Below are 17,482 nucleotides of genomic sequence, written 5' to 3' on the forward strand. Positions count from 1 at the left end.
ACCAAAAAAAGAAGCCATCGTCATATTGATGAAGTTAAAGATGTTTTTGTTGATATTGGACTGGAGAAGACTTTTAATTGTTGTGAAGAAACAACAGTCAGAATAAAGATTTTTGTCTGACTTGGCTCATCCAATTAGCATGGTTCATTAGGAAAGCTTTAACAGAGGTATAGCTTTCAGTCCTGATGACGCTTCCTGTGCGACCGTTACTATCTCAACGAAAAAAAACAAGTACTATGTGGTAATTCTATCGCCATATTGGATTGAGAGCATAATGCATCATATTTCATAACCTGTGGGCTATGTCGTTGTGCCACTGTGGCGATTAAAAATGAAGCATTGTCAGTAATTACCCAACCTAGCCTTGTCCAGAATCAAGCTTCCCTAATCAGAAAGCCTGTTGATGTCAATGGCCGTGATGATCGAGAGCGTCAACACCGTGATGTACCATGGGTAAACTGTGACGGACTGACTGACTGATATCCAAATAATATTGACTGGTTATTTAGGATGCAAGGTGATTGTGGATCAGTCCGTCTCACCTCGCCTTTAACGTCAGCTCAAATCACATTGTATTTGTCACATTGTTGTAAACAACAGGCGTAGACTAACAGTGAAATGCTTTCTTACGGCCCCTCCCCAACAATGCAGAGAGAAACAGAGAATAATAGAAAGAGAATAACACAATGAATAAATACACAAGGAGTAGCGATAACCTGGCTATATACACTGAGTACAGGACTGACTCGATGTGCAGGGGTACGATGTAATAAAGGTTGATTCTGTATGTACATACAGGTAGGGTAAAGTGAGGAGGCTACAGGATACATAATAAGCAGAAGCAGGAGCGCATGTGATGAGTCAAAAGAGCTGGTGCTAAAAGGGGTCAATGCAGATAGTCCGGTAACTATTTGGTTAACTATTTAGCAGAGGCATTGTCGTGCCTTCGTCACGACGTGTTGTTGTGTGTGGACCATGTTAATTCCTTAGTGATGTGGACGCCGAAGAACTTAAAGCTCTCGATCCCCTCCACTGCAGCCCTGTCGATGTGGTGGGGGGTGTGCTTGGCCTTCCATTTCCTGTAGTCCGTGATCAGCTTCTTTGTCTGCTGACATTGAGGGAAAGGTTGTTGTCCGGGCACCAAACTGCCAGGTCACTGACCTCCTCCCTATAGGCTGTCTTCATCGTTGTTGGTGATCATGTCTACCACCGTGGTGTCGTCAGCAAACGTATTGATGGTGTTGGAGTCGTGCGCGGTCCCGCAGTCGTAAGGTGAAGAGGGAGTACAGGAGGGGACTAAGCACGCACCACTGAGGGGCCCCCGTGTTGAGGGTCAGCATGGCGTATGTATTGTTGCCTACCCTCACCAGCCCAGGGGTGGCCCGACAGGAAGTCTAGGATCCAGTTGCAGAGGAAGGTATCAGTCCAGGGTCCTGAGCTATTGATGAGCTTTGAGGGCACTATGGTGCTGATCCTGAGCCTGTAGTCAATAAACAGCATTCTCAGGTGTATATCGGTCCACTAATACAGGACTAGTAAAGGCACTACTTTTGTGAGATTTTTTTCTTCATGTATAATTATAGTTTTTTATTTAATATATATATATTTTTTTATTCGTTGTTTCAGGGATGCTGCAGCACCCTCGACACCCCTACTTCCTGCAGCTATGTCGGCGTTGTGTCAAGAACTGCAATGCTGCTGGGTTTTCACGCTCAACAGTTCTTTGTGTATCAAGAATGTGTGCACCACCCAAAGGACATCCAGCCAACTTGACACAACTGTGGGAAGCATTGGAGTCACATGGGCCAGCATCCCTGTGGAAAGCTTCCGACATCTTGTAGAGTCCATGCCGATAAATTGAGGATGTTCTGAGGGCAACTCAATATTAGAAAGTGTTCCTAATGTTTGGTATACTCAGGGTATGTGCATACTGTATTCTCGACATAGCTCATCCTATTATATAACTACGTGTACATACCTTTTAGTATTTATACATTGAGCTCAAAAAGTATTGGGACAGTGACTTTTTCTGGGTCTGTCTCCAGCACTTTGGATTTCAAATGATATAATGACTTTGAAGTTAAGTGCAGACTGTCAGCTTTAATGAGGGTATTTTCATCCATATTGTGTGAATAGTTTAAAAATGACAGCGCCTTTATACAGTCCCCCCATTTCAGGAGACCAAAAGTATTGGGACAATTCACTCTATTATGTGTTATCTAAAGAAGTATTGGTCCCATATTCATAACACAATGACTACATCAAACTCTGACTCCACACATTTTCTGGATTCATTTGCTGTTTGTTTGGTTGTTTCAGATTTTTTTTTGGCCAAATTGAAATGAATGATAAATAATGTATTGTGTCATTTTGGATCCTTTTATTGTAAATAAGAATAGAATATGTTTAAACACTTCTACGTTCATGTGGATAGATTCCTGAATGAAATCGTGAATAATAGATGAGTAAATTCACAATAGCAGGGAGTACATGACAAATAAACTTTATTTAAATTTCTTGAAATGTAACATCCAATAAAAATTTAGCAGCTGGAAGCCCGCGTAACATTTTAGCCGTTTCGTCAATACAAAAATCCCCGACCTCCAAGAAGGAGCGTGACAACAGCGTGATTTTGAGGTATGGCTAGCTACCGAGACTATAGCCAACCCAACCCAGTCTTCCACCCTTCAGGGCAACATAATCTGCTGGTTCTCATCTTAACTTTATTTGATTCAATTCAATAAGAAAGATGATATATACTGAGGCACTCAAGCTGAAATGAGAACCACTGCCTGAGGTGATGCACCTGACCTGTCCAGGTATGTTACATGGAGATCCCGACCTCTATGTGAACTGTACCCATGGATGGCGTATCAGCTATGCCTACATTGCAAATAGCCGAACGTTTCAGTGGAAGATTATCTGAGTCAAGTACGCACGCACGAACGCACCCACTAGACCTTTGAATCCATTAGAAACGCGCAAAACAAATACATTTCTGTTATCTATATAATATGTTTGTCATGGTCATACAGGCCTAGGCTACTCTTAAAAAACGTTATGGGGTGATTATTGTTATTGATATTTTCCCTTGTTATTCCTGTTTTTGTGTGGGCGGGCGGGTTTACAGACAGTGCCAATCCGAGTGCTTAAACTCATGTTCTCTGACATGCCCAAGACGCATAAAGCATCACCACCGAGAACCCACGCGTCCCGCCTCCCAATACCAAACACCTCGTATCAGTTAACCCTTCCGGCATACWTTAACACAGAGCACCACCCACTCATTATTAGRGGCTCTATTTYTGCATATGTYRMMCGATTATAATGTTTGGAAATGTTTGTTGGATGCACGTCATACCGTCTATTTCCAACACAATTGCCGATGGAGGGGTTRGTGGTTCCTTGGAACGAGGATGGCCAGGACATCCGACACTTCCTAAGCCCCGGTCTGTCGCTCGTGTCCATGGCATTAGAGCGCTCTATCCCTCGGTGGTGATGGCGGTCGGTGTCGGAGTATCCCCGGTGTTTGATTTTGATSGGGGTCCGTGGCTGCCTCCAAAGATGTTGCGGAGGCTTTAGGGTCGCCTGCTCCCGGGGAACGGGGAGCGAGAGYGAAAGGCTCTTTTTCGAGCATGGTGGTGGTACTTCCATCATAGTGCAAATTAAAATATCCCTTTTATATCTCAACTTATTGACACAAATAATAATATGGCTATATATTCTTTGACTTCAAATMACTAACCTATTAATGTCCATCATTGCCACTTAATCGTAGCCTACCCTGTGTAATTGGGTAGACAAAAGTGACCATGTCAAGTGCAGTCCGATGTTATATGTAATAMTCTAAATAATAACATTTAAATCTTTCGACCATTATCACAGTGGTACTGTCAGAGAGAATGTGACTAATTTCACCCAGAAAGTGTCTTTCTTTTTCCTACCGTTTATCCAATTAAATTCCCAACCAAAAGTTAATCTCTCTTCTAAATGTAAAACGCTTCCCTTGTTTTTTGCTGAGAGCTTCGCCAATCGTTAAAGTATCCGTCTGGTAGGTGACGATAGCCCCTCGCCGGTGCTTCCCCTGAAGTTTGACGCCTTGTCGTCCATTGCGCACTGGATCACTTTAGTTACAGAACAATGTATTGCTTTTATCAGCTCCTTATTGCAGAATCACAGACCGCTGGCTCCTGTGCGATGAGGGATATTATTGCTGCTCCCGACCGCACATGTCTGTTAAAGCTCGCTCGTAACCGTTCGGTCTCCAGCTGTAGCCATAAAAAGTAACACAGAATACCGTCGTGCATCTGGGACTACATAGGCAGAGCCGCACGCGCGGAGCCCACTGTCTCGACTTTCCCCTATATTAAAATGTTTGATGCAATTATTTCAGTTTGAGATTAAATTAGACTTCGAACACTAGAACATCTCCATTAATTACATAATTTCGGTTGCCTTTGGAGTTGTGGTTGTGCCTGTATCCAAAACCCACGCGATGTTATTTTCTTTGCCGCTCTTCTTCACACAATGCATTATCAAAAGCAAAAGGCTACCAGAAAAGCATTGCCTGTCGAWGTCCTGTAGTCGCTGCTTCCATTATCTGTCCATTGTCACGTCTGAACTCCAGATTGACGACAAATGTTACATTAACCATAACGCATCATCAACCCCTCCAGTCTCTCGCTCCTTTCTCGCTCTCTTTTTTCTCTCCAGCAAGCCCACACTCGCGGCTCCTGTCCAGTTGGTTTATGTCTTTGGACTGAAAGGAATTTAATAACGTATTAATATTTCCCTCATATTGACGATATTCTCTTGAAAAGCATAAAATCAAAAGAACTGATGTATTTTAATAGCCTACTAAATCGTCTTTCACCACTGTCTGCTTTCAGTGCACTGCCGACGTGGTCAAAAGTGTAAGCCGTAGTAAATGGATAACCACTTCTCACAAACGCGCTATTTGTTGTATCCGTTTTAGCTATTTGTCAGAGTCGTTCCACTGATGTGAGCTGTCACTTAGATTTCTCTGACCGTTTTCAGCATAATTGGATCATATCTAGACACGCAGGGTTGAAACCAAGAGCACTCTCAATGCAAGATGCGTTTGTAGAGCGCATTCACAACTGCATCTCATAGCATTAATCATATTATCATCTCATCTGCTGATGCATAATGATCAGGGATTCTCAGCTCCAGTTTTTATTAAATCTCCAGGCACCGTGCGCCATCGAATGAAGTATTTGTAATATCACATATGAGCACGTCTGCTTACCCATAAAAGCATTAAATAATTTTCTTTTTAATCTGCAGAAATGCTCTCACATCAAACATKTTTTTTTGTTTATCAGTTAGATATTCTACAGCTGTGGAGAGAGATGGCTATAGGCTACAGTAATCATTTAAAGTCCCAGTGCAGTCAAAAACGTGAWTTTCTGTGTTTTATATATATACACAACATGACCAAAAGTATGTGGACACCTGTTTGTCGAACATCTCATTCCAAAACCATGGGCATTAATACAGAGTTGGTCCCGTTGCTGCTATAACAGCCTCCACTCTTCTGGGWAGGCTTTCCACMAAATATTGGAAATTTGCTGCGGGGATTTGCTTCCATTCAGCCACAAGAGCATTAGTGAGATCAAGCATTGATGTTGGGCGAATAGGCCTGGCTCGCAGTCAGCCTTTCAATTCATCCCAAAGGTGTTTGCCGGGGTGGAGGTCAGGGCCCTGTGCAAGCCAGTCAAGTTCTTCCACACAGCTCTTGACAAACCATTTCTGGATGGACCTCACTTTGTGCATGGGGGCATTGTCATGCTGAAACAGGAAAGGGCCTTCRCCAAACTGMTYCCARAAAGTTGGAAGCACAGAATRGTRTAGAATGCCATTGTTTGCTGTAGTGTGAAGATTTCCCTTCACTGGAACTAAGGGGCCTAGCCCGAACCACGAAACACAGCCCTAGACCATTATTCCTTCTACCAAACTTTACAGTTGGCACTATGCATTGGGGCAGGTAGCGTTCTCCTGGCATCCGCCAAACCCAGATTCGTCCGTCGGACTGCCAGATGGTGAAGCNTTTCCCCTATATTAAAATGTTTGATGCAATTATTTCAGTTTGAGATTAAAGTAGACTTCGAGCAATAGAACATCTCCATTAATTACATAATTTCGGTTGCCTTTGGAGTTGTGGTTGTGCCTGTATCCAAAACCCACGCGATGTTATTTTCTTTGCCGCTCTTCTTCACACAATGCATTATCAAAAGCAAAAGGCTACCAGAAAAGCATTGCCTGTCGAWGTCCTGTAGTCGCTGCTTCCATTATCTGTCCATTGTCACGTCTGAACTCCAGATTGACGACAAATGTTACATTAACCATAACGCATCATCAACCCCTCCAGTCTCTCGCTCCTTTCTCGCTCTCTTTTTTCTCTCCAGCAAGCCCACACTCGCGGCTCCTGTCCAGTTGGTTTATGTCTTTGGACTGAAAGGAATTTAATAACGTATTAATATTTCCCTCATATTGACGATATTCTCTTGAAAAGCATAAAATCAAAAGAACTGATGTATTTTAATAGCCTACTAAATCGTCTTTCACCACTGTCTGCTTTCAGTGCACTGCCGACGTGGTCAAAAGTGTAAGCCGTAGTAAATGGATAACCACTTCTCACAAACGCGCTATTTGTTGTATCCGTTTTAGCTATTTGTCAGAGTCGTTCCACTGATGTGAGCTGTCACTTAGATTTCTCTGACCGTTTTCAGCATAATTGGATCATATCTAGACACGCAGGGTTGAAACCAAGAGCACTCTCAATGCAAGATGCGTTTGTAGAGCGCATTCACAACTGCATCTCATAGCATTAATCATATTATCATCTCATCTGCTGATGCATAATGATCAGGGATTCTCAGCTCCAGTTTTTATTAAATCTCCAGGCACCGTGCGCCATCGAATGAAGTATTTGTAATATCACATATGAGCACGTCTGCTTACCCATAAAAGCATTAAATAATTTTCTTTTTAATCTGCAGAAATGCTCTCACATCAAACATKTTTTTTTGTTTATCAGTTAGATATTCTACAGCTGTGGAGAGAGATGGCTATAGGCTACAGTAATCATTTAAAGTCCCAGTGCAGTCAAAAACGTGAWTTTCTGTGTTTTATATATATACACAACATGACCAAAAGTATGTGGACACCTGTTTGTCGAACATCTCATTCCAAAACCATGGGCATTAATACAGAGTTGGTCCCGTTGCTGCTATAACAGCCTCCACTCTTCTGGGWAGGCTTTCCACMAAATATTGGAAATTTGCTGCGGGGATTTGCTTCCATTCAGCCACAAGAGCATTAGTGAGATCAAGCATTGATGTTGGGCGAATAGGCCTGGCTCGCAGTCAGCCTTTCAATTCATCCCAAAGGTGTTTGCCGGGGTGGAGGTCAGGGCCCTGTGCAAGCCAGTCAAGTTCTTCCACACAGCTCTTGACAAACCATTTCTGGATGGACCTCACTTTGTGCATGGGGGCATTGTCATGCTGAAACAGGAAAGGGCCTTCRCCAAACTGMTYCCARAAAGTTGGAAGCACAGAATRGTRTAGAATGCCATTGTTTGCTGTAGTGTGAAGATTTCCCTTCACTGGAACTAAGGGGCCTAGCCCGAACCACGAAACACAGCCCTAGACCATTATTCCTTCTACCAAACTTTACAGTTGGCACTATGCATTGGGGCAGGTAGCGTTCTCCTGGCATCCGCCAAACCCAGATTCGTCCGTCGGACTGCCAGATGGTGAAGCGTGATTCATCACTCCCGAGAATACATTTCCACTGCTCCATAGTCCAATGGCGGCAAGCTTTACACCACTCCAGCCGAAGCTTGGCATTGCGCATGGCGATCTTAGGCTTGTGTGCGGCTGCACGGCCATGGAAACCAATTTCATGAAGCTCCCGACAAACAGTTATTGTGCTGACATTGCTTCTAGAGGCAGTTTGGAACTTGATAGTGACTGTTGCAACTGAAGACAGACGATTTTTACGAGCTTCAGCACTCGCCGGTCCCATTCTGTGAGCTTCTGTGGCCTACCACTTCACGGCTGGGCCGTTGCTGCTCCTAGACATTTCCACTACACAATAACAGCACTTACAGATTCAGGTTCAGAAAACTTTTAATGTCCTCAGAGGAAATTCATCTTGCAGCAGTCATAAAACATATCACATCTAAAAATGAAAATAAGTAGCAAAGGATATTTACAAACAAATATGCAGAGTAAGTGCAGTTTCATAGTGCAAGTGCTAAGTGCAATTAGTCCAACATCTTGGCTCTAGCYGGGCCGAAATTTGACGAACTGACTTGTTGGAAAGGTGGCATCCTATGACGGTGCCACGTTGAAAGTCACTGAGCTCTTCAGTAAGGCKATTCTACTGCCAATGTTTGTCTATGGAGATTTTATGGCTCTGTGCTCTAATTTATACACCTGTCAGCAACGGGTGTGGCTGAAATAGCCGAATCCACTAATTTGAAAGGGTGTCCACATACTTTTGCATTTATAGTGTGAGGTTGGAATAGTTCTGTGAAATTGTGAAAATGATGAAAATGCAGTTTAGTGTAAGAACTGTTTGAAAAGAACACCTGAAATGTCCGCCTGTTTTGTTGAGATGAAGTTTTGGCCTGCAGTATAAGTTAATGGATCAATAACACATAGAGTTTCAAACCTTTCAGGTTACATATCCCTCCCATTAGGCTCGTCCAATTASGCCCCTCACTCAGACKACTCCCAGACAGTCCTAGCAACATTCTTGTTTGAGAAATTGTTCTTTGCTAAGAAGCTATTTTCGTTTCCTTTTTGTCATTTTTTTTTTTAACAGTAAGGTACTTAATTGTTACCCAGAAATGATTTGATATTGAGATCAGTGCACGTCATTCAGGGCAGGTGGGACATATTTATTTGGGGGGGCTTGCCTGTTTTGCATGTTTATTTTGCATTAATACGAGTCACAATATCAGTTTTCAAACAATGTAAAAAATATAAATATATAATTTGGTGAATAAAGCCGCATACAAAACATGGTCTCTTTTTTTGATTTCTTTAGTAATGCAACTGGTGTTTCAGCCTAGCTCAGTGCTTTCTGTTTTGGTGGGGCAAGCCAGCAGAAAATAGGAGTGTTGTGCTGTGATTGGCTCAGTGTCCTGTCACTCATGAGGAAACTAAGTCACCAGTCTTAGTAAGGGTAGACATGGAAAATTCTAGCCCTCTGCATATAGTTACATTAGTAGTGCCTTTCCAAGAAGGCTCAAGGTCATTGGCCACAGATGAAATTACGTCAAATCACGTTATATGTACAGTAGCTTTGATTGGACTGATCATGTCAACATCTTACTTTCAAAAACTCTTACGCTAGGCAGTCATCATCATGAATCAAGTCGACAATCTACTTGCAAATCCTTTTTAATCCTTGTCATATGAAGAGAAATAATGAAGAGAAATTATAGATAAAATGTATCGTGCTCATCCGCCATTGGACATAAACATTACACAACAAAGTTGGAAATCGCAAATCCAACAATGAGTGGTTTGAAAGGAATCGGTGACAGTGGCTAACCGCAAGCATTGCAACTGGGAAGTCGGGAATAAACGAGCTCAGACTGGGAAAATACGTTTTGAACGGTCATCCAACTCGGAATTGTCAATCTTTCTCRTTCTWTGATGACAAAATTTGCCCACGAAGGACCGCCGCGCCACCTTCCTGTTTAAGTGAGCACTTCACCACAACGTGAGTCCAAAAATGTCTTAAATGCTGCTGCATAAATGATGTAATATGCCAGGGAGATATGTATACTGTAACTAAGAAAGTAATACGAAGTGTATGTTGTGTYGTAAGCTGTTAGTTGCCCATGTGCCTCACCCTAATAATTTGGTCTATTTTCACCTCTTAATTTCGCTAAACGTTACTGTTCTGACTCAGTGGTGCACATGTAGCCTATAACCTGTTTGTGAGAAATGTCATCATCTAATATTGTAAGAGCTTTCATTGTCCCCTTTATTTATCCTATGGTTCTGACTTGGTGAACAGGGAAAATACTTTAAGAGCAGCCCATTTTTCTGCATTCTGGCGCTGTACATTTCAAAAGTGCTGAACACATAGATCTATATATATTTTCTTTATTTTGTTTAACTAGGCAAGTCAGTTAAGAACAAATTCTTATTTACAATGACGGCCTACACCGGCCAAACCCGGACGAAGCTGGGCCAATTGTGCGCCGCCCTATGGGACTCCTAATCACGGCCTGTTGTGATATAGCCTGGATTCCAACCAGGGTGTCTGTAGTGACGCCTCTAGCACTGAGATGCCATGTCCGTTTTAGCTCGCTCGTTAATGTTTCAGTAGAAACCACATTTGTTTAAGCAAGTCAGCCATATCAGCTATGTTTTTTAAAAAGGCAGTAAACAAGGCTGAATTAATTGTTTCGATGCCAAACAAGGCTCCACTGACAGCCAGTTGTAGCAGTGGTAAGGATTCACTCCATTGTGCTGAAAATAAATCTCTGCTGTTGGGACAGCTTTATGTAGGCCCTAACAGTTTGTGGGCACCGTTTGTCTCTGTTATAGTGCAATTAATGTATTGTTTAGTGTTGTGTTGTGTCTTGGCTTTGCTGGCATGCATCTAAAAAATMTGGGGGTATTTMCCCCACCAAGATTTACATGCTAAAATCAGCACTGATTGAGATAAAAACAACTACATTGGGCCTTTAATACAAAAATAATGGAACCTTGTATATTCACATTTTATAAGTCTGGATGCATTCTCCAAATCATAACCAAGATACCTGAGCCCTTTAACCACAGGACAAGGAATCTACACAGCATCGAAAGAATTCCACAGGGACGTTAGCCCATATTGACTCCAATGCTTCCCACCGTTGTGTCAAGTTTGCTGGATGTCCTTTGGGTGGTGGACCATTCTTGATGCACACAGGAAACTGTTGAGCATGAAAAACCCAGCAGTGTTGCTGTTACATTTGAGTAATTTAGCAGACACTCTTATCCAGAGTGAATTACATTAGTGAGTGAATACATTTTTCATTCTTATTCCCCATGGGAATTGAATCCACAACCCTAGCCATTCTCTACCAACTGAGCCACACAGAACCAGTTCTTCACACAAACTGYTGCTCCTGGCATCTACTACCATACCCCATTCACAAGCACTTAAATCTTTTGTCTTGCCCATTCATCCTCTGAATGGCACACACACAATCCATGTCTCAATTGTCTGAAGGCTTGAAAATACTCCTTTAACCTGTCTCCTCCCCTTCATCTACACTGATTGAAGTGGATTTCATACAGACATCAAATTAAGCGATCATAACTAATTCAACCTGGAAAGAACAAGCAGCAGGACTGTTTTCTAAATGTATCTCGAATGCTCATGAACACACAACGAGACCAGGAAGAGAACATTGAGAACGACATAACCATAGTATAAGCACTGAGTCATCTAAAGATGAAGCACCAAATGCGCTCGGAAGGGCGCCGAAAACGTAACATTAATGAAGCGACTACCATAGATACCTGAGATTAATAGCTGAACTGAACACGAGGAACACATCCGGTATGATGCAACACACATTAGACAAATACGACAACTCCTAGAATAAATCCTAGATGAACGAAAACACGAGGAACACACCGAACACCGAGGAACACACCGAAGTACATATGACAACCACTACCAAAGAAGACATAACCTATATCGCTGAATACGGCCCGCCGGGGAAGAGATAAACATTCCAAATGAGACAAACTACCATAGATACTGATATCGCTGATGAAACCAACGGATAACATCGAATAAACGAATTGCAACCGATAGAATAACAGGACTGCATCAATGCTGAGTGAACTGGCAGGACCACGCAAACGAGGCCAGAACCGGCCGAGGGCGCAAGCAGCAGAACACAGAGGAACAGACGCGGCGAGCTGCAGAAAACAAAAAGTGCTGCCCCGCGGGTAACATTACATGACCGCGAGTGACGATAAATACGAAAGACGAACTAGATACTCGAACCTGACTAGCGTAAAGAAGAATACGACGATTACCAGTAGCGACTCACCATGAACAAAGGCATGCGGGCAGTGAAGAAACCGTAACATTATGAACACTACCATTAGAATACCTGAATATGCTGATGAGGAGAACATTATAAACCATTACCATAGATACCTGATATGCTGATGAGGATAACATTATTAGAACACTACCATAGATACCTTGATATGCCGATGAAGGTAACATTATAACACTACCAATACCATAGATACACTGAACTAAACCGAGGAACCGTTGCACATCTACTGAACACTACCATAGATACCTACGAATCACGACATGAATGAAGGGCCGTAACGCTTACAATGACACACCATCCCACAACTAGATTCCACACACAACACAATAATGCGACATGACACACACCACACAGCGCAACTCATCAACCACTCACACACTACGAAACCTGACAACTATGCCGACTCGAACCAACACCACAACACCAAAAAGCAACACAACGGGGTAACATATATGATGAACGACATGTGACCAGAATAAGCGTATCACACTGAAATAATATGCCGGATGACCGGATAAATCAACATTAATAACATTAGCCATAGATACGAGTGTTATGGCTGATGAAACCGGATACACAGTGTGATGAACACTACCCATAGAACCTGAAATATTGCACGATTGAACAAAACAGGGGGGTAAAAACATTCCAAAAAGATTGAACACTACTCATAAGATACCCTGATATGCTGACTGAGGAAAGAAGCCCGCGAGGCGGGGTAATCATTATGAAGACACTACCTATGCACAATACCGCTTGATACTGTGACCAGACAGTGAACACCGGTAACGTTATAGACACTAACCTTATAATACCTGCTGGTAAGTAGATAGGAATCAATGTGAATTATATGAGTTTACTAGATTCAAAAAGTGACGGATCCATCCTCCCAGACCAGCCTTACTGACTGAACTTTCGTAAATTATATTACATGCTGCTGGCGAAACAATGTGGAAGTTATTCACATTAGTCCTCTGAATATAGTGTATGCGTGTCTGTCTGTCTGTGAGAGAGTAAGAGATAGAGAGCCCAACAMAAACCTGTGCCTGCTGGGTATTTGATGTTTTGGAATATTGATATTAAGATGATTCGGAAAAGGAGCGCTCTCGCTCTTTGATGCATCACCAACACATGAAAGACTCCTCTATTTATATCTTGCCAAGAAAGCCCTGTGTCTGTCTGGCCTCTGTCCCAAGCTGTGTGTAGTGTAACGTAGTGTAGTGTGTGCACCAGGGAATTGGAGCTCCTCTTAGGGAGGCCCATGAAATATTAATCCACACCACTTTTCTGACAGTGAAGAATAATCTGGCCTGGCCACTCACTTTGTGTATGTGTGTGGTGATCATGTGTATCAGTAAATATGTGGTTGATCATTTGTACTGTAGGACAATGGGTGGTGGAAGGTAGTCCATACATGCTCATATGCCYATGGTGTCAGAATGGCCACCATGTGAATGCAGCCATGCATAAGAATGTAATAGATGTATTTTCCTCCAGCGGGGTATCTGATGTATTTTGTATTACATGGTCTGATACAAACCTAGAAATAACCAGTGTCTACATTTTATTTTTCTGCAACGCTGCAGTGYTGATGAAGCAGCGTGTTCATATTGGCTATGAGCCCGTTACCGACCTGCGTCCTCCTTTAAACTCCATTTGAACCTGCACTGCAGTGTCTCTCTGTGTGTGTTTGTGTTCCAGGGCCGAGGTGGGAAAGAGAGGGAGATGACGTGATATAARGTATTAGGAATGGGAGACCTTGAGGAGACTGTGGTTTACTTCGGGGACCAGCTGAGCAACATCTATGACTTTAAAGGCCAGATAAGTAGATTTAGGAGCTTCTTAAGACCATATTGATGAGGCTGGAGAGGATATCTGAGAGCAAAATCCAGTAGCTGACCCATCCACAAGGCTGTCCAATTTCCTCACTGCTGCTCTCCCATCTCCCCATCCACTGCCATGGCTTCTGTTTCAAACACAATTAGTAATGATGCTGATACTGCTTCTGTATGGAACATGGGCACTGGACACCACAGAAATGGAGCGTACATGGCAAAGCAATTGATTTTTATTTTAACTTTGGAACCAGACCCATTGGCCACCACATAGATTCCTGATTAATAAAACATAGCAMGCAGCCTTACATTTTTCACTTCACCTACCAAAGCTTTTATAGTCAGTAATGCAAGCCATGTAGTGGAAAGGGGGGGGTCCAAGAGGTATTCATGCTAAAAACAGCTCCAGTATCTGAAAATTAGTGTGATTTGTAAACCCCCTAAAAGTCTCTGGTTGATTGAGTGTTCAATTGTCATTTCKCTATACTGATTATAAACAGAATTGATCCTGCATAATAGGCATACTTCATGTATGTAAGTGTAGCACAGGGAAACCATTGTTTTCTCTGCTGCTGATATTTACYGTGCAGTCCTCTGCTTTTCGTAGCACTTCCCTCCCTCCTGTATTTTGGAAAATCACAGGTTTCTGCAGCATTCAACYGCAACTGCGTGCGTGGGTGGAAATATGAAAGGCAGAAATCTAAATGTGTCTGACACACCGTCCACTGAGCCGCGTTTGGTGGTTCCCCCAGAGCGCTCTGGTTACAGACAGRAGGCACCACAAGAGAGATTAGGGGCACTAAAAGTATCAACAAATATACAAATACAAAATGGGAGGTGAGCAGATTTATCGTTTCCAATATGCTAAAATGATGCAACCATSTGAGCAACGTTCCATTTCTATGGTAACATTTGTTTCCTTTGTCATAAAATTGATATGAGCGTTCCATTTAAACCATATGAGAATGGTGTTCAGCCAATGTTCGCTGCCTAAATGTAAATCACAAACATTTCCTCTACATGGGATCTAATTTGTTTCACCTCAGTGCCCCCAGTCAATAACTGCTGCTGCTTCTAGCAGTTGTGACCAGGCGACAGTAACAGCCAACCAAAGTCACCTTGTAGCCTGATTACAGGATAGAGGACCTCTTCAGTCCCCCTTGTTTCTTACAGTAGAGGAGCTGATCAGTAAAACGTTAGGCCGTGGTGTGCCCTAACCCAACGGTTTTCACAAGTATCAAAGTGCTGATGGCCTTAACCTCATCAGCTCTTTCTGCTGTAAGACAAGGAAACAGGATACACATTTTATTGGACAAGCTCAGTTAGRAGTACTTCCGTTTCAAAACATTTCCCCCCTACTGTACAACCATGATGTCCACAATATAATGTACCCTAAACACCAGTCATAACTCCCCCTCCTATTACCCACTGACTAGTCAGAGGGAGAACTGGACAAAACTAAGAGTTAACCTTTCCACACTCATGTCAGTCTCTCCATTGGGATTTCTCTCCATTTCGTATTGACATTTATCCTCCTCGCCACAAAACGCACCGGTTTTGTGTTTATTGATACGAGTAGTATTTAAATCTTAACCTTTGGAGTTCATAAACACAGCCATGGCTCTGGGAGGCAGGCTGCGTCAGCCGGTATATGAATTGCCAGAGCCACGTTCACCAAGTCTAAAGTAGACTAACATCCTTCTCCATGTCTGTGCAACTCCAGGACTGTATTGTGCATGTGGGAGACGCTTTGTGGCCCAAGGCACAGAAACAAGAAAAACATAACTATCCTCACCCCCTAACAGCCATCCTACGCAGCAGTCATGACAGAAGKCATACTTGGTCAGTTTGTATCTGTATTCTGAAGCCATCTATTGTATCATTGATTTACCTTGACAGTGGTTTCAAGGCAGCCAATGAAAATGTCAGTTGATGAATAGCAGAATTGGTTTAGGAAAGACTATTGAAACAGTCCTTGTGCATAGGGTAGACCTACAACCAAAAATGAGTGCTGGTCTGCATGCCAACCATCTGGTATTTGGAATTATGGGGTTTCTTTAAGCCAGTTGCATGAGTAGAGGACTCTAAATGTATTCATTTGACGGTTAATGATTATGGAGGTAGTGTTATAAATAACATGAACAACCCAAAGGGGTACTAGAGAAGCCATAGGAGTAACAATCATTTATTTACAAGTTTGATCTGTGTTCCTCACTTATGAGAGAAGGTGGGGGGGGGGGGGGGCTCAGGTGTGGTGGCTGCATCCATGGCACGCTGTCAACCAAACTTTGCAAGTCAGTGTTTTCCTGAGTTAACTGAGCATCAAAACGTAACACAAGCGCGGTCGAACACAGCCAGCATATTGACCATGTAAATGAACTAACCACAAAAGATTGTAATTAAATACATTTACTTGCCCAAAACAGACACATATCGCAGTACAGAGACAGACAGCATGTATGAGGAAAAACAAAAGCAATCTTAATTCATATAGGCAGGCACCAATTGGTCAATACAGAACATGGGGGAATCTACCATTAGACAGGTGGCTGCACTTGGTAATGGTCACCAAAACACACAAAATATTGAGCAGCATATTCAATCTTAAAACAGACCAGAGGCCAAAGATATGATTGAGAAAACAAGAGTTTAGGACTCCGAGGAAATGATCAAGCTTAAAGTATGTACTCGGCAAAAAACAATGGATTTAGTCAAAAAGCCCACAGAGGGGAAGATGAGATGACAGAAAAAAAGAAAAACTTAAGGCTCAAGTGTAATTGCAGTTCCCATCAGAAGTCAAGAGGTAATGGTGATCACGATCAAAATGGTCAACCAGATTATTCTTCACAGACTAAGAACTCCATCACTGACCAATCATAGCTTAATTTCCATGCAAACCTTCGAGGCAGACCGAGTAAACACCTGTTAAGAGTCACTGGACACTCCCATCATAGTAACACTTCAGATAGGAAGTCAACTTCTTCTGGACTGGAAAACTGGATAAAATTCTACAACCTGTTTCAGTTTGTCAACCATCAGTGTGAAACTGTCAAGCTTGATTTAATTTCAGTTTTGCCTGAGGATAAACAGCCCCCCTGCTGGTCTACAGGGGAGGGACAGCCAGCCACAGGAGAGCCAACCTAGCCATGGCTCATTAATAAATGAAAGTACAGTTAATTAATGTTTAGGCTTGGTGAACAGAGGCCACTTACTGTTATAATCTGTAGATATTAAAGTCTGGATAAGGCACTGCTACCATCCCCTCCAAACGAACGAGAGCAAATCAGGTGCCATGGTGGTTGAGATGCAAATACTCAGCCGACAAAGAGCCACGTCAAAACAGAATATACAAGATTCTGCAGAGAACAGAATGGGGGGTAAAAATAAAAGTGGTGAGAACAATAGAAATGCAACAAACTGGAGATTGTGACCCACCCGTGTCCTCCAAGTGCAACACCAAACATTCAGTGCAGAGAACGGGCTCCCAATGAGATGGAGGGGTGGAAGAGTAAGGGTTGAAAACAGCATATTC

General features: G+C 42.6%; 1 protein-coding gene across 1 annotated transcript in view; it reads right to left on the reverse strand.

Annotated features, from left to right (window-relative positions):
* LOC139024332 (3',5'-cyclic-AMP phosphodiesterase 4A-like) overlaps positions 1-4,859 on the reverse strand; it is a 53,093-nt gene extending 48,234 nt beyond the window's left edge. The window contains exon 1 of the mRNA XM_070439041.1: positions 3,362-4,859. Coding sequence (XP_070295142.1) covers positions 3,362-3,657 — 296 coding nt within the window. The 5' untranslated portion in view covers positions 3,658-4,859. The remainder of the gene's footprint in view (positions 1-3,361) is intronic.
* Positions 4,860-17,482: the final 12,623 nt, after the last annotated feature.

The sequence above is a fragment of the Salvelinus sp. IW2-2015 genome, unplaced genomic scaffold, assembly GCF_002910315.2.
Source record: "Salvelinus sp. IW2-2015 unplaced genomic scaffold, ASM291031v2 Un_scaffold1372, whole genome shotgun sequence".
Taxonomy (NCBI): Eukaryota; Metazoa; Chordata; class Actinopteri; order Salmoniformes; family Salmonidae; genus Salvelinus; species Salvelinus sp. IW2-2015.